Source organism: Phascolarctos cinereus, unplaced genomic scaffold (genome assembly GCF_003287225.1).
Source record: "Phascolarctos cinereus isolate Bilbo 61053 unplaced genomic scaffold, phaCin_HiC Scaffold_3;HRSCAF=262, whole genome shotgun sequence".
In the NCBI taxonomy this organism is placed as follows: Eukaryota; Metazoa; Chordata; class Mammalia; order Diprotodontia; family Phascolarctidae; genus Phascolarctos; species Phascolarctos cinereus.
In genome coordinates this window covers 241,581,947-241,606,820 of record NW_027555736.1, presented here as the reverse complement: position 1 = coordinate 241,606,820, position 24,874 = coordinate 241,581,947, and the positions used below count along the sequence as shown (strand labels likewise).

The 24,874-nt window shown below is 36.5% G+C and overlaps 1 protein-coding gene across 1 annotated transcript in view; it reads right to left on the bottom strand.

The window, feature by feature from the left end:
- SYT16 (synaptotagmin 16) overlaps positions 1-24,874 on the bottom strand; it is a 123,477-nt gene that overhangs the window by 25,834 nt on the left and 72,769 nt on the right. The window contains exon 3 of the mRNA XM_020986500.2: positions 16,872-17,134. Coding sequence (XP_020842159.1) covers positions 16,872-17,134 — 263 coding nt within the window. The remainder of the gene's footprint in view (positions 1-16,871; positions 17,135-24,874) is intronic.

Genomic DNA, 24,874 nt, shown 5'->3' with positions numbered 1-24,874 from the left:
ATATTTTAATAAGATATGATTAATGTCATCTATGCTTGCCCAAGTTACATATACCTACTATGCAATTCACTTACCGGGTAGATGGCCAATGAAAGGCATAATACTTAATAAAGTTAAGAGACAAATAAATCAGTTCTTACAAGAAGAACTAAATCTCCAAGACAGGCAATTATGGGAACAGCTTCAAAATTGCACTTGAGGTTCTACAGTTTTTGTCTCAAAATAGATGTCTGATTGAATGGCACAAAGAGATGTCCGGATATTTTCAGAGTCTGAGAACATTTAGTCTACTCAACACAAAGTCTTTTATTAAGCTACACAATGAATTTAAATGAGAGGTTACTAGCAGCAATCAATTCAGAACACAGGTGTATAATATGCAAAGGAATATAGCATAGTATTAATCAATAGGTAAACATATTTTTTGTGGTAAGCTAGCCTTCACCACTAGCATCACCACCACCACCAAAAAAAAAAATCTAGGTATTTCATTGTGTGAGATTTGGATTGAGCCTTATCAGGGACATGTGGTGAATTATGACTCACATTGTATTTATATGCCCATTTACGCTTTGTGCTTCTGCATGAATGAATGCTTTTAATACTTAGAAGCCAGAGAACTAAGAAGCTGTTTTCAACCTTTTCTGCAGGGAACACACATGTGTACCACTCTCCAGGTGTGCTCCAGTGGTCTTTAGAGGGGCATGCTTTTAAAACATTTTTTTTTGTCAATACTGTACTGTCACTTCACTTATTAGTCTACAGTCCATAAGTTTTGTCATCATTAGTACAGGAATTTAACATATCAATCAACAAACACCTACTAAGCATTTACAATTAATTAGTTGGAAAATTAAGAAAAGAAAAACCATAAAAAAACAGCCCCAGCACTCAAGGAGTTTACATAATAATGTGAGAGACAACACATAGATAAATAGATACAAACAAGATACATACAGAGCAAAAGGAAGGTAACCTTAGAGAAGAGCCAAGTGGTTAGGAGATTAGAAAATAGAATTTGAGCTGTTTTGAAAGAAGCTACTAATGTCAAGTTGAGGTGAGGAGAGAGAGCATTCCAGGAAGGAAAGAAAGCCAGTGCTGAGACATAGAGATGGAAGAAAGAGTAGTATATGAGAGAAATAGCAAATAGTTTGGTTAACAATAATAATATTTGTATAGTGATTTAAGGTTTGCAAAGCACTTTGCAAAATTTTCATTTTATCCTCATGTTATCCTGGAAGGTAGGTGCTATTATTATCCCCATTTTACAGATGACATAGAAAAAGGTGAAGATACTTGCCTAGGGTCACACAATTAGAAAGTGTCTGAGGCTGGAATGGAACTCAGGTCTTTCTGACTCTAGTTCTAAATATCTATCCACTATGCCACATGGCAATCTCAGAATTGAGGCTATCGATATGAATATATGAACGGGTAAAAATAAAAAATTCATCCTGACAACACAGAATCATCAGGTAAGTTGATTCAGTCAAATAAACCCCATTCTCCTCTCTAATAAAGGGTTAGGGTCAGGGTAAGTTTTTGTGTGTGTGCATATCCCACATAAGTTGCTCATACAACATTATTTTGATCAGAGCACAAATGCATTATAATTAAGCATCATTAATACATTATAAAGAAACTCTACCTAACCTCACAAAAAATTCATTATAGTATCATTCAGCCTAACATTCATTTATAATTCATTTCTATGGAATTAACTGTTCTGTGAAGTATATTGTTGAACATTAAATTTTCTAAGGAATCAATTCTGTACATTAGATTGCATATACATATAGTTTAAAACTATATTCAAAGTCTTAAAATATTTCATCCAGGTTAGCTTAAAATTTAAAATCACATATCATTTTTCATTATATAACAGGAAAAAATTGCAGTAACCCCTGAATCTTCATGGAAGGAAATCCTGAAGTTTGCCAAATGGAGCCAGTACAAATACAGTAGTAAATATCCATGTGTCCCAAAATTAAATAACCAGAGTATGCAAATCACCAGTTTGGGGCACACATCCTGCATTCTACTTTCGTGAAAAGGCAAGTGGTGGCTAGACATCCAGTATTGGATTTTTTTAAAAAAAACTTTTTTTGTTATAGCAATTCACAGCTCGACAACAATATGCCTATTTTCTCATAGTCTCTCCAACATTTGTCATTTTCCTTTTTTTGGCAAATTTGCCAATCTAATGGATATTTTCCACTCCACTTGGCATTTGTTACCTTGCCTGCCTAAAACACCACTGAACAAGATGTCCCTCCCAGAATAAGTTCATCACTTCTAAACTCACCACCATGCTGCTAACTTAAGCCTTGAATGATTCCACCTCCTTCAGCTTCCTCTCCTCTCTGAATAGAGGGGTGAAGGGCAGAGTACCAAATTCCTCCCAATGCCTTCCTTTATAGAGGGCAGGAACTGGACTCTCAGATCACTTTACTTTGCATCTGCTATCCTGCCTGGTTAAACTCCATCAAAAAGATGTCCCCCATACAGGTACACCCTAATGTTCCATCCCTATCCCCCTTAACACTCTCTCCATTTTTCCTGCCTCCATTTATGCATTGTCTCCTCCTTTATATTGTAAAGTCATTGATGGCAGGGACTGTCTTTGTTTATATTAATTGTACCTCTTTCATTAAGCACAGTATCTGACACATCATAGTTGCTTAATAAATATTTATTAGATTAAATACAGTTAAATCTCATAGCTGTTTTAGCTTGAATTTCTCTATTAGTGATTGGAAGTATTTTTCATGTTAATTGTAAAAAATTAAAATGAAATAATTTTTTTAGAATATGTCACTTAGTGATTACAGTTCAGCCCATGCCCTGACACATTTCTATCTATGAACCTGTACAATAACTGATAACAACATTGATGACACTAGGATCCTGCAAAAGGCTCAGAAGACATAAATATAAAAAAAATACAATGTATTCAACTAAAGTTTAGTTGCTCTTTTATTTTCCCCTTATTCTTTGAAAACTGTTAGGTTGTATATAGTATGCATAGAACTCCTAATTAATCAGAAATATCTAATAAATCAGGCTGCTGTATTACTCAAAAATTCTGAATAAATTAGAATTTGCTATATAGTGAAATGAGGACTGAAAATACTCCATTAAGAATAACAATTATAGGGGCAGCTAAATGGTGCAGTGAATAGAGCACCAGCCCTGGAGTCTGGAGGACCTGAGTTCAAATTTGGCCTCAGACACTTGACACTTACTAGCTGTGTGACCCTGGACAAGTCACTTAACCCCATTTCCTAGCCAAAAAAAAAAGAATAACAATTATAGAGGCCTCTCAGGGCAGAGCCAAGATGGTGGAATAAAAGCAGTCATTTGCTTGAGCTCTCCCTCAAACCCCTCCAAATATCTGTAAAAAAAGACTCTAAACAAATTCTAGAACAGCAGAACCCACAAAAAGACAGAATGAAACAAATTTCCAGCCCAAGATAACCTGGATGGTTGATGGGAAAGGAGCTGGGAGATGAGCATAGTTCAGTGTGGGCCATACAATCAAAGATGGGCCCCAGAAAAGCTAGAGCAGGCCTCAGGGGACTGAATCACTGGCAGTTGTGGCTATTTCCAGACTTCTCAACCCACAAATGCCAAAGACAACTTAGAAGGTTAGTAAGAAAGGTCTGTCAGACCTTGGTGAGAGAGAAGTGCGGTCCAGCTCCAGGTCTGGTACAGCCCTGGGGTGGTGATAGCGGCAGCTGCTTCCAGAGCTCTCAGCCCACAGACGGTGGAAGGATCAAAAGGCTGATCAAAGGGGGACTGCAGGGATGTCTTTGCTGGCACTGAGGAAGGATTCTCTTGCTTTGTCTGTGCTTGGATCTGGGTCACAGTCCTGGGCGTGGTCCTAGGGTGAGAAGGAACACTGGAGTGGCAGAGCTTGTAGTGGTGGTGGAGAGGGAATCATCCTCACAGTTCTAAGGGAGAAAAGAGTGCTTGTGGTCACTTATAGACCAGAGCACAGACCAGGAAAGGAATAAACACCTCACCTTTGACCATACCACCTTGGAAGAACTGAAAACCCCCGAAACTTAGGACAGTACATTCTCCACACTGGAAGCAGACCCCTACCTTAACAAAGAGTTAAAAAGTCAAGTAATTGGCAGGGAACATCAGCAAACAGTGACAAAAACTCAGATTATAGAACCTACTTTGATGAAAAAGACCAAAACATAGAACAGAAGAAGACAACAAAATCAAAGCTCCTATATCCAAAGGCTCCAAGAAAAATATGAATTGGTCTCAGGCTATGAAAGAGCTCAAAAAGGATTTTGAAAAACAAGCAAGAGAAGTAGAAGTAAAATTGGGAAGAGAAATGAGAATGATGCAAGAAAATTATGAAAAACAAGTCAACAGCTTGCTAAAGGAGACCCAAAAAATGCTGAAGAAAATAACACCTTCAAAAATAGACTAACCCAAATGGCAAAAGAGATCCAAAAAGCCATTGAGGAGAATGCCTTAAAAATATAACTGGTAAATTGGCCAATGGAGGTCCAAAAGTTCACTGAAGAAAATAATTCCTTAAAAATTACAATGGCACAAATGGTAGCTAATGACTTGTCAGAAATCAAGAAATTATAAAACAAAACCAAAAGAATGAAAAAACAGAAGATAATGTGAAATATTTCATTGTAAAAACAACTGACCTAGAAATTAGATCCATGAGAGATCATTTTAAAATTATTGGACTACCTGAAAGCCATGATCAGAAAAAAAACACAGACATCATCGTTCAAGAAATTATCAAAGAAAACTATCTTGATATTCTAGAAGCAGAGGGTAAAATAGAAATTAAAAGAATCCGCTGATCACCTCCTGAAAGGGATCCCCAAATGAAAACTCCTAGGAATATTATAGACAAATTCCAGAGTTCCCAGGTCAAGGAGAAAACATTGCAAGCAGCCAGAAAGAAACAATTCAAGTACTGTGGAAACACAGTCAGGGTAACACAAGATTTAGCAGCTTCTACATTAAGGGACCAGAGGGCTTAGAATATGATATTCTGGAGCAAAGGAGGTAGGAATACCGTCAAGAATCACCTACCCAGCAAAATTGAGTATAATGAGTATAATCTTTCAGGGGAACAAACAGGCATTCAATAACACAGAGGACTTTCAAGCAGTCTTGATGAAAAGACCAGAAGTGAATAGAAAATTTGACTTTCAAATACAAGACTCAGGAGAAGCATGAAAAGGTAAACAGGAAAGACAAATCATAAGGGACTTATTAAAATTGAATTGTTTACATTCCTACATGGAAACCTTTCTCTGTATTAGGTTAGTTGGAGGGAATATAGATATGGATATAGATATATAGATGGGGGCACAGAGTGAGTTGAATATGAATAGATGATATCAAAAAAATAAAATTAAGGGGTGAGAGAGGATTGTACTGGGAGAAGAAGAAGAAAGGGACAGGTAGAATGGGGTAAACTATCTCACATAAAAGAGGCAAGAAAAAGCTTTTACAGTGGAGGGGAAGAGCGGGGAGGTGAAATGGAATGAGTGAATCTTACTTTCATTGGATTTGGCTTAAGGAGGGAATAGCATACACACTCAATTGGGTTTGGAAATCTATCTTACCCTACAGGAAAAGAGGGGGAAGAGAATAGGGGGAGGATGATAGAAGGCAGGGAAGATTGAGGGAGGGGATATTCAAAAGCAAACACTTTTGAAGAGTGACAGGGTCAAAGGAGAGAATAGAATAAATGGGGGGCAGGATAGGATGGAGGGAAATATAATTAGTCTTTCACAACACGATTATTATGGAAGTGTTTTGCATGACTACATGTGTGTAACCTATATTGAATTTCTTGCCTTCTCAGTGAGGGTGGGTGGAGAGGGAAGAAGGGAGAGAATTTGGAACTAAAAGTTTTAAAATGAATGTTAAAAACTGTTTTTACATGCAACTGGGAAATAAGATATACAGGCAATGGGGTATAGAAGTCTATCCTGCCCTATAGAAAAATAGAAGAGGAAAGGAACAAGAGAAGGTAGGGGATGATAGAAGGGAGAGCAGACAGGGAGAAGGGTATTCAGAATGCCTGCTGTCTTGGGGTGGGGGAGGGGAGAAATGGAGAGAAAAGTTAGAACTCAAAATCTTGCAGAAGTGAATGTTGAAAACTAAAAATTAATTAATTGATTAATTAATAGGAAAAAAAAGAATAACAATTATAGTAGCTATTGGGGCAGAGCCAAGATGGCAAAGAAAAGGCAGTGACTTGCCTGAGTTCTCACCAAAACCTCTCCAAACACCTTTAAATAACGCTATAACACAATTCCTGGAATTTTCCAGCCAAAAACAATTTAGAAGGTCAGCAGGAAAGGTCTGCCACACCTGCTTGAGAGTAGAGCACAGTCCAGTAGAGGCCATACCAGCACAGACCCAGCCTCAGCAAACCAGGAGCATGCCTTGGGAGCCACTGAATCAGCAGTGGCATGAGCTGCTTTCAGAGCTCTCAGCCCATAGATGGTAAAGGGGTTGAACAACTGGTCAGAAGGAGATTACAAGGGTTTCTTTGCTAACACTGAGGCAAGACTCTTGCTTTGCCCATACTTGGATCCAGGTCACAGTCCTGGGTGGCAGTCCCAGGGTAATAAGGAGCACTAACACACCAGATCTTGCAGCCACAGTGAAGCAGGGACCCTCATCATAGTTCCAAGGCAAAAAAAAAGAGTAATTGTGGTGACTCACAAAACAAAGCACAGGCCAGGAGAATAGTAAACACATCTCTCTTTAGATCATATCACCTTGGAAGAACTGAAAACTTACAGGTCCCTAGAAGTATTTCTGAAAACAGCTGCAAAAACCCTTGAAGCTTGGGACAGTGTACTCTCCACCCTGGAAGCATAACCCTAACTTAATGAAGAGTTAAAAAGTCAAGTAATAGGCTGGGGAAATAACAACCAATGGAAAAAATTCTGACCATAGAAAGTTACTACGATGACAAGGAAGATCAAAACACACAATCAGAAGACAACAAAGTCAAAGCTCCTACATCCAAAGCCTGCAAGAAAAATATGAATTGGTCTCAGGTGATGGAAGAGTTCAAAAAGGATTTTGAAAATCAAATAAGAGAGGTAGAGGAAAAATCAGCAGACTACTGAGGTCTACTATCTCCTTTAACTACATTTCTTCTTGATAGAAAGGATAACAATTCATTCATTAGGAAAACATATACATATGTATATGTGTGTATGTGTGTATACATATACATGTTTTTTTCCCCTTGGCAGCACAAGGAAATGACTTAAAATTGATAACGAGTGGGCAATCAGGTTATGGAATAGACACTTTCTCTGGACTCCACTACCTCTCAGACCTCTCTAAAACAGAAATTATGTTCCAAAGATAAAATAACTTTAGCTGTTTCCATTGTCTAAGACACCAAAACCCAAAAGAAGGTCAAAAACCCAGGGACTGACACTTACTGATCCTGAGTTCACTCAGAACTTTTTTGCTGCCCTGCCGCCATGTTACTGTTAGCAAGGCCACACTAACAGACCCAAAGAGCGACACAGAGGCACAGGCTTACAACGAAACCCCACTCTGGCTCTGTATTCTCCTCTCCCTCTTTCTAGTGTTACAGAGACCCAAGCTGTAGGTTGTGGAAATTTACTTAGGCCTCAACAACTAGCTTGGTCACAGCCCTTAAGGAGCAAAAATTTGCCAGGCACTACAGTCTGGAAGCACAAGTGCTGAAAAGCTCTGAACTGCCGGTCAGAGGAAAGCAGGTTCTCAACTGCCCAGAAAACTTGGTAACAAAAAGAGTGTGACAGGTTAACAGGACAGACACAGTGGGTATGGGGAAGTGTGTAGCACTCTACCAAGCCTGAGGGAAAGAGTACAGCATCCAGCTAGTGCAAGTTCTGATCACACAGAAGTCAGTTGGGGAAGAGACTTAGGCTGGTGAATAATGAATTGCACTATATGGGAGAAGGCTGATATGCTTAAGATCCAGCCCCCAAGAAAATTACAGTCAGAAGGAAAGGAGTCAGGATGTGAATAAGGAAAATAAGGGGGGAGGGGAAGACTGAAAGATTTCAGGAAGAAGAAATCTCAAAGACCTTGAATATAAACAAATAGGTCAACAGAAAAAGAAAAAACAGTAACAACAAAAGGAAATAGGGCCTCCAGATTTAGTAGACAAGTTTAAACCTCTGAATAAATATGGCAAAATGAAGGAAAATGATTCAACACATGATGAAACAGAGGACCTTGTGAAATTTGAGAGAACATGGAACCATAATACACTGTTCTTGAGATGTTTAAAAGAGAAATGAGAATTAAGAGACTAGAATTTATGTCTTGCACAGAAAAAATGAGTAAAATATGAAATTTTGAATTGCAATAGCAAGCCTCACCAAAGGAAAAAAGAAGATGGAGAATGCAAATACAGAAGTGAAGGACAACTTAAAAGAGATGCAAAAAAACAAGAACATTAAAAACAAATATGCTTACTCTACAAACTAAACTTAGGGATCTCAGACAGGATACATAGAAACAACCTCAAGAACATATATCTCCCAGAATAACATGATGATAGGAGAAAAAACTTCAACATCATAACAAAAGAAATAATAGAAGAGAACTTCCCAGAATTTTTGAACATAAAAAATAAAATTCCAATTAAAAGATTTCACAGATCACCTTCAGAAAGAAACCACATAGTAATTAAATTTAACTATTCAATTTAGAAACAACAAATTCTGCAAGTCATCAGGAGACCTTCAAATACAAAGGAAAGAGTATTTTGCACCCATTAGAAAAAGAAGGAGGCAATATAATGTGTTCTGAAGGGCACTGGAGCTCAGAATGCAGCCAAGAGTGACCTATCCTGCAAATCAGAGCTTAATTATACATGACAACAGATGGATGTTCAATAATAAAGTAGAGTTTGAAGCATTTTTAGGAAGAAAACCAAAACTGGAGAGATTATTTGCTTCTCAAACACCTCAAACAACAGAAATGGCAAGAGGAGTGAATAAATGTAAACAGCAACAGAGTGAAAACAGAAACTAGCACTAGGTCTTTCTGTGTGTATACAAAGAGGAGAAAGGGGTGAAGGCAGAAATCTGGTAGAGGTCATGGTGAAGAGCCATAGAGAGGGCATTATAGACAGAACCTGACAACACTGTTTTCAAATGAATGCTTCTTTTGTGAGACTATACTATAACATGGAAAAGTACACGAAAGGTGTGAGGGGAACAGGAAGAGAAAGAGTGAGTGATGCTCCAGGACCAAATCAAGGACTAGCAATGAGGCGAAGGTGACCTCTGTGGTCTCAGGAAGAGAAGAGCTTATAGCAGAATGGGCAAGGAGAATGGAGGAGAATAAAAAAGGAGGGAAAAGAAGAAAAACGTGTTGGAGGTGGGAAGTGGCTCCACTGATAAATACTCCTATGGGTGAGAGGAGATGAGGATCTTGAACTGGATAAGGCCTGGGGAATCTGGTGCCTGAAAAATCTACTTGTCCTGAGAGAGGGGGAGTTGGAAGCTCTAGAGACCACTGGAACTTAGAGGAGTGGGAGAGCATGAGCACAGGAAGATTTTCAGTCAAATGTAGAAGAAAAAAATAGATCAACAAGAGGGACGTAGATCAGTGGGGGTAGAGTGGAGGCACCTTACCATGGGGCAGTGCCTCTCTGATGCCTGCAATAATTGGCATTGGTCTGAGAGTGAGGCACAATGGAAAAGGAATCTATCATACAGTAAGCCCTACAAGGCAGAGGCAGAAAGCACCTAGAAGGAAGCATCTAGAATGGAAACATTGGAAGCTTTCACTGTATGAAGAATACAGAGAAGAGACACCAAATGGTTAAAGGGGTTGTGAATCAGAAAATAAGGAAGAGAAAATGGTTGTGAGAGAAGAGAGTGAAAGAAATCCTTTTTTGAAAAGGGTCACAAAAATTAAATTAAAAAAACTAATAAATAGGACTAGATGAAGGAGAGAAGAGGGAGAATATATTCGAGTAACTGAAAGGGGAAATGAGGGGAAGAAATAAATAACCATATAAAAGCAGGGGAGAATAAATAATAATAAAAAAACATAAAGGGAAAGGGGTAGCAAATGAGAAGAAGGAATCAGGGATGAGGAGAAGAGAGTCAGTGGGGACAGGACCACCTTAAAAAGATTGAAGTAAAGTAACTGAAGGAACATAATACTGTATTTACAGCAGAAAGGGGCAAAAATCATAAATGAAAAAACTCCAATTCTAGAGATGGAGCATGCACAGTTTTATATAGTGCTTTGAGCTTAGTTACAAACTGCTCTCCAGAATGGTTGGACCAGTTCACAACTCCACCAACAATTCATTAGTGTACCTATTTTCCCACATCCCCTCTGGCATTTGTCATTTCTGGTAGGTGTGAGGTGGTACCTCAGAGTTGTCTTCATTTGCATTTTTCTAATAAATAGTAATTTATAGTACTTTTATATGACTATAAATAGCTTAAATTTCTTCTTCTGAAAACTACCTGTTTATATCTCTTGACCATTTATCAAATGGAGAATAGCTCTTATTTTTATAAATTTGACTAATTTCCCTACATATTTGTATCAGAGAAGTCTGCTATAAAAATGTTTATTGTTTCATTGTCTATGGTACTTTTTTATTAATTTATTTTAAACTTAAATATACAACAAGAAAAGAAAAAGAAACATTATAAACTTAAATACTAAAACATAAATACAAAATAAGAAAAGAGGGAAAAAAAGCATCGCCATGTGCATAGCAGAACATAAGAGGGGATTCAAAATATATAGCAACAAATTTCCACTTCAAGAAAACCTATATAATAAATACTACGCATTGTGTTCCCTGCTGCCCATCTTTTCTTTGATTCCTTGTAAGTTTTCTTTTGTCCATTGCTATGGACTTTTTACTTTGTTCTTTTTTCCACCTTCCTCCTCCCCCACCCTCACCAGAAACTGCTACAATTAAGCATGGAGATATATAGATACAGGTAGAGATAGAGAAAGATATATATGCACACATACACACACATATATGCATACAAACATACATATATGCACATATACACATACATACACACTGACATGCACATACATATACTTAGATATCTATAATCACACTCACATGTAGACATATACATTCTTATGAATCTATGTAAGACCATACTACAGTTGCTTGTCCTCTGTTTCTCTGAGGATGGGTAATGTTTTCTTTCATAGATCCAGGTCTTTCTATATTTTTTCGAAGTCCACCAACTCATCATTTCCTATACCACAGCAATATTCCAACCTTACACTTTCTGGTTATTTTAAATAGTCTGTAAAACAATATTGATTAATATGGCTGGTTATATAGTGTAATTTCCCTTTTTTTCTTTTGATTAAATCTATTTTAGCTTTAACTTTGTCTGAGATCATGATTACTACTCCTGCTTTTTTTCCCTAATAAATTCTACTCTTAATCTTTATTTTATGTTTGTGGGTATCTCCATTTCCTGACTCCTCTATTTTACTTCTACCTACTACCTTGCCTTCCTATTACTTAACCTATGCCCCTACCAAGGATCCTTCCCTTATCCTCTCCCCATCCTCATGCCCTTATTCTTTTATTTCTTTCTGAATTTAGAAGACTTTTATGCCCTTCTAAATATATATGTATTGTTCCTTCTTTAACCCACTCCCAATCAGAGTGGGGTTTCAGAATTACCAGCCCTCCTCCCCCATCTAATTCCTCTGTGTCAGTTCTTCTTTTCACAACTCATTTGTATAATTACTCTGTTTACCTTTTCCTAGATGAGGCTTGCCCAACGTGTGGCCTGCCAAAGTGATCGGCTAGTAATTTGTTGTGTAGGCCGGTTTTACATCCTCTACATTTTTTGTGGGCCACCCTAAATCCTTTTTAATATCACATCATACTCAGCTCTACCCCAATATCTCTTTTGCACAACCCAATTACTAATAACAATCTTAGACATACGATTTACATTTTGTTGTATAAAAAGTAAACAATCTGTTCTCACTGACTTCCTTGTATTAGTCTTTGATGTGTACCTTATATTTCTCTTGGATCTTGTATGTCAAATTTGCTATTGACTTCAAGTCTTTTTCCAACAAAATCCTGAAAGTCTGGCAATTCATTGAATGTCCTTTTTTTTCATTCAGGATTATGGTTAATTTTGCTGGGTATAATATTTTTGGCTGCAACCCCAGTTCTTTTGCTCTTCCGCATATAGTGTTCCAAGATCTGCAGTCTTTTAGTATCACTGCTGCTAGGTTTTGTATGATTCTAATGGTGGCTCTGCTGTATTTGAATTTTTTTTGTTGTTCCTCATAATATTCTCTCCTTAAGCTGGTGGGTTTCAGAATCTAGCTATGATATTCCTGTAGATTTTTCTCATAGGCTGTCTTTCAGGTGGTGATCAGTGGATTTTTTTATTGCTACTTTCCCCTTCTATTCAAATGTTTCAGGACAATTTTCTTTAATTATTTCTTATATTATTGTATCAAGATTCTTTTTTTGATCACAACTTTCAGGTAGTCAAATTATTCTTATGCTTCCTCTTGATCTGTTCTCCAGATCAGTTGTTTTTCCTATGAGATGTTTCACTTTCTCTTTTATTTTTTCATTCTTTATATTTTGTTTTGTTATTTCTGGATCTCATAATTTTGCTGGCTTCCCCTTGCCCAATTCTAATTTTCAAGGGTAATTTTCTTCCTTAAACTTTTGGATCTCCTTTTCTAGTTGGTTGACTTTGTTTTCATAATCTTATTTTTTCTTGGATTATTCTTATTTTTACATTTTTTCCTCAATCTCTCTCATTTGATTTTTAAAGTCTTTTTTAAGTTCTTCTATGAATTATTTTTGGGGAGGTGACCATTTGACATTACTCACTGGAGTAGGAGAGGCTTTTTTTATTTCTGAGCCTTCCTCTGAAGACAAACCCCAGTGTTCTCTATTCCCATCATAACTTTCTATGGTTAGGTTCTTTCTTCTTTGCCTGATCTTTTATATACATATATATATATATATATTTATGTATATAGATATATATACATATATATGTATGTATGTACGTGTGCATGTATGTATGTATGTGTGTATGTATGTATGTATGTATATACCAGCTTGTTATTGTAATCACCTCTAGTCCTGGGATGGTATCTCTGGACTCAGATCCTCCTTCAGTTATCCCCTCTAGCCTGGAACCAAAACCAAGAATTCCACCCTCCCATAAGTGCCCACAGTCAGCAGCATCCCTGCCTCACTACTTCTGCACTCACAGGGCATGTGCTGGTTCCTTCTAGCTCAGGGCTACATCTCCACAGGACATGGAGTCCCTTATCAGCAGAGGTTCCCTCAATATTCCCCTGCTCAGATGCCTGACTCCCCACACTGTCCAGGAGGTGAAAATTCCTGTGTCTGAAGCCAGAGTTACCTCCCAACACAGCTAGACCCAGGGCTCACCACTTGCTGTTACAGCAGTACTGGCCTGGAGGTGTTTACATTTCATAGTGACCAAACCTTGGATCTTCACCCTGTTGTCCCAAGAGGTCCACTACTCTGACTCAACTGTTGTTATTTTTACCACCTTATATATGTCCTGAGGCACTACTTTTTTTCTTTGTGGGGGAAATCTGGAGAGTTTGGTATTTTCTGACCTACTCTGACATCTTCCCAGAATCCTCTTTATGGAACTTTTTATCAAAATGTTATTTCCCTGATTATCTATTTTAAATAGGTCTATTTTTCTTTTTGGAAAAGACTAATAAAATTGATAAGCCCTTTGCTAATCTGATTAAACAAAAGAAAGCAGAAAATCAAGTCAATAAATTATCAAATGAGCAAGGTGAAATCATAGCAAAACCAATAGAAATAAAAAGAAAAATTAGAACATATGCTCAGTTATATGCTAACCAAACTGAGAACACAAAAGGAATAGAGGCATGCTTTCAAAAATATAAAATACCCAAACCATCAGAAAACAAGATAGAGGGCTTGGGGCAGCTAGGTGGTGCAGTGGATAGAGCATCAGCCCTGGATTCAGAAGGACCTGAGCTCAAATGTGACTTCAAACACATAGCACTTACTAGCTGTGTGACCCTGGGCAAGTCACTTAACCCCATTGCCTAGCTAAAAAAAAAAAAAAGATAGAGGGCTTAAGTAACTCAGTCTTAGAAAAGGAAATAAATCTATCTGTAGAGGAACTACCAAAGGAGAAAACTTCTGAACCCTATGGTTTCACAGGAGAATTTTATCATACTTTTAAGGAACAGTAACCAAAGTACACAAATGATTCCAAAAATTGAGAAAGAAAGCACTCTAACAGAATCCTTTTATGGGAGAAATATAGTCCTAATACCTAAACCAATGAAAGATAAAACATAGAAAGCACACCGTAAGTCAACATCATTAATAAACAATGATTCAAAAATTTTAAACAAAATCCTCTCAGACTATAGTGATTTCTCCAATAAATCATTACTTATGATCAAGTGGGATTTACACCAAGGATGCAAGGACGGTTCAACATTAGGAAAATAATCAACACAGTCATATTAAAACCAAAACATCCACAATACATTATTATTTAAACAGATATAGAAAAGGTCTTTGACAAAGTACAACACTCTTTTATGCTAAAAAAAAAAAAGCCCTCCAAAGTATAGGCATAGAGTGACCTTTTGTTGAATTTGTAAAAAGCATCTATCTAAAATGAAAAGCGAGTATTTTATGCAATGGGGATACACTAGAACCTTTTCCAATAAATATGGGAGTTAAACAAGTATACTCAGTCTCCCCACTATTTTTCAATATAGTTCAGGAATGCTAGCAATAAGATAAGAGAAAGTAATTAAAGGAATAAAGATAAAGAGGAGATAAAACTATTTGCTGATGATATAATGGTTTACTTGGCAAATCCCAAAGAATCAGCAAAGATACTAATTGAGACAATAGCTTCAGCAAAGCTTCAGGCTACAAAATAAATCTTCAAACATCAACAGCATTTCTTCTATATAATAATAAAAAACAAGAAGCAATAGTAGAAAGGGAAATACCATTCCTAATAATTACAAATTATCTGTGGCTAAACCTCTCAAAGTACACAAAAAGACTTATATAGATCATAAAACTCTCACTATAGAGATTAAGAACAACCTAAATAGCTGGAGGAATATTCAATGTTCATGGCTAGGCTGTGCCGATATAATAAAAACAATACTAGTAAAATTAACTTAATCTTTTAATGCTATGCTAATCAAATTACCAAAGGGATACTTTACAGAGCTGGACAAAATAATAACAAAATTCATTTGGAAAAGCAAAAGATCCAAAATATCAAGAGAAATGATGATGTAAAGACAAAGGTATGATACCACTTACACACTTAAAACTATATTATAAACCAGCAGTCATCAAAATCATCTCTATGGTTAAAGAATAGAGAGGTAGATCAATGGAACTAACTAGACAAGGGAGACTCAGAAATGATAGAATTCAATAACCCAGTGTTTGAAAAAGTGGAAAACATATGTTATGTAGGGGAAAACTCCTTATTTGATAAAAAACTGCTGAGAAAACTGGAAAGCAGTATGGCAGAAATTAGGCTTAGACCAAAATCTTATACCACACTCCACAGTGCATTCTAAGTAGATATGTGATCTTATTATTAAAGAGCATACTATTAAAAGTTAGAAGAGAAATGCATCACATACTTCTGTTACTACGGGTAGTAGATGTATTCTTAACTAAACAAGAGTAAAAGATAAAATAGATAACTTTGATAACTTAAAACTGAAATTTTCTTCAAAAACAACATTAATGTATCCAGAAAAGGAAAGGAAATAGTCAAATGGGGGAGGGGGGGAATCCTTGTGTCAAATTTCTCTAATAAGGGTTTGGTATTATGCAAATACATATCTAATATATTTATGACTAATAGCCATTCCCCCAATGAATAAATGTTCAAAAGATATTAATAGTTCTCAAAAGAACTTTAAAGCACTCACAACCACATGAAAGAATGTTCAAAATCACTAATAATAAGAGAATGCAAATCAAAATAATACCGAGGATTCACCTCATAACCTTAAAAGTAGCAAAAAAAAAAAGACAAAAATGGCAACAGTTAATTTTGGAGAGTTTATAGGAAGATAAGCACTCTGCTTCATTTTTTGTGGAGCTATGAAATGGTATGTCTATTTTGGAAAGCAATTGGGAATTATGCAAATAAAGTAACTAAAATGTCCATACTCTTTGAATCAGAGACTCCATTACCAGGTTTATATGCCAAGAAAGCCATCGATAAGAAAAACAGTTCCCTCATACACCAAAATATTTATAGTAACCCTTTTTGTAATAGCTAAGAATTGGGAACAAAATATATGTTCATTAACTGGGGAATGGCTAAACTAATTGTGGTACATGAATGTAAAAAATGATGTGTGTGATGAATACAGAGAAACATGGGAAGATCTATATAACTGATGAAGACTGAAATAAACAGGGCCGAGAAAACAATATACACTGTAACTGCAACAATGTAAGTGGAAAGAATAACCACAAATCAAAAATTCAAAAGTAAACGAAGCAAAATTATAATGATAAAGTGGGACTCAAATGAAGAGACATGAAAAGACATCCCTTTGTGGATTTGGGAGGTCCACAGGTGCTACACATTGTACATGTTCTTGAACTTATTCAATGAATCAATAAGCTGTGCTGACTTTTTTTCCTCTAAAAAAATTCTATTTGTAATATGGGATGGCTCTCAGGAAGGGGAAGAAGAAGGGATACATGGGATACTATGGTGATGTAAGAAACAGAAAATATCAATAAGATGTTTTTAAAATTGATAACTTGCCTCTGGGATCCAGGCTGAAGAAGTGTCAGTGGAATAAGGTTCTTCAAAGCCTGGGTTGCTAAAGGATGCCTCTATCTCCAGGCTTCTTCCTGTGGCTTGCACACCAAGGCTATGAGTCAAGATGGCTTCATGTCTACTGGCTCTTTGCTTTCCAACATCTCTACTCTTAGATGCAATCCTTGAATCCACAGAAATATGATCATCTTCACCATAAGAGATATTATCTAGGTAGCTTGGTTGACTTAATCCATCCAAGTCTAAATCTGAAATAGGAAGATAATTTCAAAAGCATTAAAATTTGTTTTTTTCTTTTGATACATTGTTTACCCAGTAGATATTAGCAAAGATGTTGACAAATACCATATATCTCTTTAGCCCAGATCCTGCCAATTCCACCTATACGAACCAAACGTGATAATGGGAAAATTAGTGATTTGACAACATTAAAAATAATCTAGGTTTAAGGAGAAAATTTAACTGTATAATGGGAATTGTTAATCAGAAATTTAAAATAAGATTCTCTCAGTGTAGTAGAGAAGTCTTAGTTCCATCACAAAGATCCCTATCATAGCATGTGTCCCACAGAGGCATAATTTTATCAATAGAATACGTGTTTATTTTAAACTATTAGGTATGCAGAAAAACTATTCTTTGAGTGAATCCAGAGACTATCAACTATCCCTCTTTTTGTGTACTCAAAGTTACCCATAAGAAGATATATAGAAAGCTACAAAGGTTGTCATCATCCTCCCAGTCACCAGACCTGTAACCTAGGGATCATCTTGATTCCTCACTCTCTTTCACTTACCAAATTCAATTAGTTGCTAAGTCCTGTCATTTCTACCTTCATAATTTCTCTAGTTTATGTCCCTTCTCTTTTCTAACACAGCAACCACTCTGGTACAAACCCGTATCACTTCATGCCTGAATTGTTACTAAAGCCTGCTGGTTGATCTCCCTATTCACCTTTAATAAAGGTCTCATTTACAAAGTATATAGAGAACTGAGTCAAATTTGAAAGAATACAAGTCATTCTCCTATTGATAAATGGTCAGAAGATATGAACAGGCAGCTTTCAGAAGAAGAAATCAAAGCTGTCTATAGTAATTGAAAAACATTCTAAATCACTGTTGATTAGAGAAATGTAAATTAAAACAACTCTGAAGTACCATCTCATACCTATCAGATTTGCTAACATGACAGAAAAGGAATATAACAAATGTTGGAAATGATATGGGAAAATAGGTACCCTAATGCACTGTTGATAGAATTGTGGACTAGTTCAAACATTCTGGAGAATAATTTGGAATTATTCCCAAAGCACTGTATAAGACTGTGCATATCTTTTTATCCAGCAATACCACTACTATTTCTGCATCTCAAAGAGATCAAAGAAAAAGGAAAAGGACCTCTACATGCAAAAATATTTATAGCAGCTTTTGTGTAGGGGCAAGGAATTGGAAATTGAGAGGATATCCATCAATCAAGAAATGTCTGAACAAGTTGAGATGGAATACTATTGTGCTATGATAAATGATGAGGAGAATCATTTTAGAAAAACCTGGGAAGAATTACAGGAACTGATTCAAAGCGAGATTAGCAGAACCAAGAGAACAATGTACACAGTAACAGCAATATTGTATGATGATCAACTGTGAATGACAGCTATTTTCAGCAATACAATAATTCAAGACAATTCCAAAGGATTTATGATGAAAAATGCTACCCATCTCCAGTGAAAGAATGGATGGTATCTGAATGCAGATTGAAGTGAAGCGTACTTTTAATTTTTTTCTTTATTTTTCTGGAGGGGGAGCTGTCTGTGTTTTCTTTTGCAACATGGCTAACACGGAAATGTTTTGCATGACTGCACATGTATAATCTATATCAAATTGACTATCTTCTCAAGGAGGGGAGAAGGGGAGGGAGGGAGAGCATTTGGAATTCAAAATTTTAAGAAAACAAATGTTAAAAAATATTTTACATGCAATTCAGAAAAAATAACATTAATTTTTTTTAAATGAAATGAAAGGGAAAAAACCTTTCATAACCTGACCTCTTCCTACCTTTTGAGACTTTTTATACCCTCCACGGACTCTGTGATCCAGTGACACTGGCCGCCTTCTTATTCATCACACACTCCATCTACTAACTCCAAGCATTTTCCCTGGCTATCCCCCACGCTTGGAATTCTTCATGTTCATCTCTGCTTCCTCATTATCTTCAAGTCTCAGCTAAAGTCCTATCTTCTGCAAGAAGACTTAACCATCAAAGAACTGGAAATTGAAGAGATGCCCATCAGTTGGGGAAAGGCTGAACAAGTTGTAGTGTATGAATGTGATGGAATATTATTGTGCTATAAGAAATGATGAACAAGTAGACTTCAGAAAAAGATGGAAAGACTGGTATGGTCTGATGCTGAGTGAAGTAAGTAGAACCAGGAGAACACTGTGCAGAAACAGAATATGCCTACTGAGGTTAAATGACTTGTCCAAGGTCATACAGGCAGGAAACTTCAAAAGGAGAATTTGAACTCAGGTCTCCTGATTTGACACCAGTGCCTAATCCACCACATCTCTATGATACAGTTTATGTCACTTGTCCTGATTGTCATTAGTAATATATGAAAGCCTGCTCATACACCATGCGACTTTCCACTGTCTGTGGGTGATGAGCAATTTTCAATTTTTAGCAACTCAGGAAGATACATAATTGTCCAGAAAATATGTGTGTGTGTGTTGTGTGAGTGTGTGTGTGTGTGTATCCCTTTGTTTCAGGGAGAAAATTGGGGTCATTAAGAGCATTCTTTAATTTTCCAAAGATATTCCAGCCCACTCCTCCCCTGCTGTTCAATTCTAGGCCCAGTTCATTGTTCACCTACAGAATCTAAGATATACATACTAATAAACCAGCTCCACATGATGAGGCAAAGCAAGAAAGTGGACAGACCACTGGCCCCAGGGTCAGCTACATAGTTTGGCTTTTTCCCTCTTAGTTTCCTTCTTTTTGTAAGTATAACTGGAATCAATTATTTTCCTTGTTTTTATGAGAATTTCATCTTCCACCAAATCCCACCTCTGACACTACCTGTCTCATCTTGGACAAGTCCCTTAATGTTCTTAGACCTCCATTTCTTCAGCTGTAAATTGAAGAAATTGAACTGATGACATCTGATTTTGGACAGATTCCTGGGAAACAAATGCTGGACAAAATCCAGCCAGAGGCCAATGGCCAAACCTATGGAAACTTGCCTGATGAAAGCAACTCCGCAAAGAGCCCAGGCGGAGAAAAGAAAGACATCTGAATGCCAAGAGGAATGTTTGTTGGCCTGTTATTGAATACCACCTTTAAAGCAAACTGCACATGTCCTATCTGTGGCAAAAGTTATTTTATGGTGACATTTGTTCACATTGTCTCAGTGTTTCCTGCCTCCTCTCCTTTTGGGACAATCATGTGCCTGCTCAGCTTTGAGAAACTAATGCTTTCTGAAAACCGAAAAGTCTAGAAATGTAATCCAAAATTATTTTAATGTTCCAGACCTCTGACTAGTCATCATTTATTTGATGACATCTCCGGTGCCTCCAAGTTCTAGATTTAAAATCCTGTGATCTAAATACACACCATAGTCTCAAGAAGAAGCATTCATCATCTATTTTATTTTTCCTATTTAGCTAGGTCAAACTCTTTTCCATGATTAAAGGAGATGGTACAGTGTTCCCAAGCTTGATGCAGTAATTATGTCAGCCTTCATACCCAGACTTAACCACAAATTCTGTTGATTTAATTGTTCTATAGTACCAACTCCAGAATTCTTTGTTCTCCTAAACTGTGAATACTGCTCTCTGAGTCACATTAACTATCTGATTTCACTCCTGCTCCAGAGCTGCTTATCATTGCTCGTGAAAGTTACAAAATCAAACTGATTTTCCCTGGTACAGCTTCATAGTACATAAGCTCCACTGAACCCTTTAGGCATTCAGTAGTCCTTCTAGTCAATCCTCATGGCCTCACCTCTTTACAGCTACTGCTTCAAACTTGTTCTTCTCTTCTCAACATTGGCCATATCCATGACTCTATACTTATAGTGGATGACTCGGTCTCCTACTTTATCACAGAGAAGATTGAGATCATCCAATGAATGTCTGGTCTCCTCCATCACTACAAACTTCTTAGAATCGTTACCCTCTCAGAACCATAGGATAACCTAGAATTGTCCTAGAATCAAAGATTTACAGCTGAAAGGGACCACGGAGACCATCTATCTGAATACATATCTATACATATCCTTGTACAACATAGTCAAAAATGGATTGTCCATGTTTTGCCTGAAAAAACTTCATACCAGTTTTGAAGAATCTACTTGCTAGAAAAATGTGTCATTATATACAATATCTAAACATGCCTCTGTGTAATTTTGACCCATTGTTCCTAAATCTGTGCTCTGGAGCAAAGCACAGCAAAGCTAATTCTCCTCACAAGTAGCAGACCTTGAAATATTCTGAGACACTTTTCAGCTACCCCCTTGTCTTCTCTTCTGTCAGCTAAGTCTCCCCATTCCTTTGACTGATCCTTCTTCTTCTGGGTCACAAAAGACATCACTACTACTCACAAAGGCTGATCCTTCTATCTATACTCTTTAATTCATCCCCTCCTGCTTCTGCCAACACTGTTCTCTAAACTCATCCTAAGCTTAAATTTACTCATATAAAAAAAAGGGAATAGTAACAGCCATAGGTTCTACCTCATAGGGCTATTGTGAGGATAAAATGAGATATGTATGAAGCACTTTGCATTTTACCTGAACCCTGAAATATAGAAGAGGTAAATGGAATGCAATCACCCCCAACTCATCAAAAGGTAAGGCCCCTTCCAGTTCACGATCTTGTAAATATAAAAATGGATACCTCTCTGCGAGGACAAATTAGAGAAATCTCACAGCTTCTGAGTGGAAAGCCCCTTTGCTGCCAATTGGGTGATTTCTCATTGTTTAGCTCTATAATGTTAAACAACCCCATAATCTACACTTACATTTTGAAAGACAAGATACATGAATAAAGAGAAGGACAACAGAAAGGTTAGTTCTGGGAAAGACAGTAGTACTGCTGTTTATTCTGTATGAGTGTCTACTCCCAATGATTGGTACCAACCTCTGAGGCAAAAAGTCAAAAGGAAACGACACTTTAAAAAGGACAAGATATGGGTGATTTCATAATTTACTGTCTGATGTTCTAAATTGTTGGAATATTGCTATTGTTCTGAAAAAAACTGCAGATTTTCTCCAAAATCTATAAGTAAGCCACTCAGTATGACAGCCTGTTTCTCACCCAAAATTTTACCTTCTCAATCATTGTTATAGTCCTGATCTGTCAGAAACCTCTGACTCTCTATTATGACAAGAAACAAATTGCCTGCAAATTCCAGGAAAAGTGAGAGTTAGACCAATTGTCATAAAGCTCAGAATATCAGGCATGTGTGTAAATTGGAAACTAAACACTTAGGCTTCTGGGAAAGGAAGCCATTAGCATTAGAATTAAACCAGACACTCATAAGAAATCAACTGCTATTAACTTTAATTAGCTAATATTTGCCTCCTCAATGAAAAGTAAAGAAAGATATGATACAATAGCAGGGAAAGGAGAAAAAGATAGGAAGGAGAAAAACTGAGAAGGAATCAGAAAGTGGCAAGTAGGTATTAATTACAGTGCTATAATTGGTCATTTGCATCTTTGAAATCTGAGAGGGAATAGTTGTTTTTTTTCAATCCATTTTGTTTTGACCAATGTCAATGCTATTTTTAAATGTCTATATCCCACATAGAACCATGTGATAGGTTAGTGCGTTTCTGATGGAAAATATCATATTTTTTCTGTTCTACCTTTGCTGTTATTTTTTGTACAATGTCTTTAAAATTAAATAGATTTGCTTCATTTTATCTCTTTGCATGATTTTCTTTACATCCTCTTTTTCACTCTCTGATGATGAGAAATCTGGAGAGCATGATGACGATGAAAAATGGAGGAAAAATGATTGGATAAACCAGACATGTAAATCAGAAAGCATTTAAGAGATACCACATTCTGATGTTCAGAGTCTTCTCTTGACCATATTCTTTTTCTGAGTGTTATTTGTGGAAAACATCAGATAGGGTCTTAAGCGTAATAACAAGTTATCTCCACCCATTTTCTTTAAAGCTTCTCTTTTTTTGAAAGCCATAACCCCATTTGTTTACAAACCCAGGATGCACCTATGAGAGGATGATACAACGTTTTGCCCTAATGCACATGATTGGCAACATTTGTTCCATTAAAATTCTACTCCACCACCTCATTATTATGTGGAGGTATCCTAAACATCTTCAATGTTATGTCAGAGAAACCTAAGTCCCAGCAAGCTTTGACAAGCTGGAAAGTCTTTGATTATGGGCCTGGTGATTGGCAGCATGCTTGTCGTTCAAGAATCAGTCAAGCTGTGTTTAGAGATTAACTGGAAATCAATGGATTTTTCAGCAATAGGAAAGACCTGCTACTAAATGATTGAAGAATTACAATCAACACTGATGAAGTGAGTACCCACTCCAATGAAATTACAGATCCCTGTAGGGTGCAACATTTATTAAGTATTTACTCTGAATAATACCTGACCTAAATTCAACTAACCAGGGGAAAAAAACAACATTCTCATATTCTTCTAACTCCTTGAAGAAGCTCCCTGAGAGTAAGAATTATTTTATTTTTCAGCTTTGTATCTCCAGCCTAACATGGCGCCTTGAACACATTGGGCCCTCAAATATTTATCGTAACACTGGCTCTAATTTATATTATCTACCAGACTCCTCTCTCAGAGATTAGAGAACCAGGATGGTTTTCTTGGAAAATTAACCATAAGGAAGGCTGGCCTTGAAAGAAATATGATTCATTTTAAGAGGGTTCATTTCATTCTAAAATGGACAGAGGAGTTTAATGTTCTATCCTGCTACCATGGATATAGGAAGAGTAGTCAGAGAAGAAAGTAGAAAAATGAAGCAGTTTTCAAAAAATCAAAATGCTTGACAATAAAATTACCCTGAATGATTAATTGTACTCTCATCTACAGATTTATGTAGCAGGATGGCTGGGACTAGATGACCCTGAATTCCCTTCCAACTGACATTCTTTAAGTCTGATCTTCATATTTTAATTTTTAACTGTTGAAGACTATAATATTGGACAAAAGTCTTTAAAATGCCACAGACAACATTTAGCTCATGATCAGTAGAGAAAGTAAATTAGTTCCACAAAGAAAAAAAGGTACTCATTCCTTATGCTATTTTGTCTCTCTGTGTCATATATATATATATATATATATATATATATATATATATATGTATATGTATATATATATATATATATGCACATATATAATGTATATTTATATACAATTGTACATATAAAATATGCAGATAAATACATATATGTGTTGCATGTATGCATGCACGTATGTATATGTGTATGTGATGTCTCAAAAGTTTTAGTGCACTTTTAAGCATTAAACTGCCCTGAAACTTTTTGGACACTCAGTTTATATGTGTGCATGCATGTATGTGTGTTTCTGTACATTTATATGTTGGCAAACATATATCATTTTCTTAAAATCAAAGAATCTCAGTGTTGGAAGACAACTTGGAGGTCATGCAGTTAAATCCACCCTGGTATATAGCCTGTAGAAGAGCACACAGAATAATTTTATTGGCAGCTACTTGCCAATCAGTCATGGAGTCAGTCCCATGAGTGGCCCTTGTACTTTCAGCTTTGGAGAAATGGGGAGACCCAACTTCAAAAAAATTAATTTAAGAAAGTGTGAACTCAATCCTGATAAGAAAAAAGAAGGCATATTTTTAGAACAAGTTGTTTTTTGGTCTAAGATATGTTCATAAACATATAAGACATTAATAAACAAAAACCTATTTTTAATGCTGATATTTTAATGATTCTATTTGACTATAAATCATGAGGCACCACAATCCC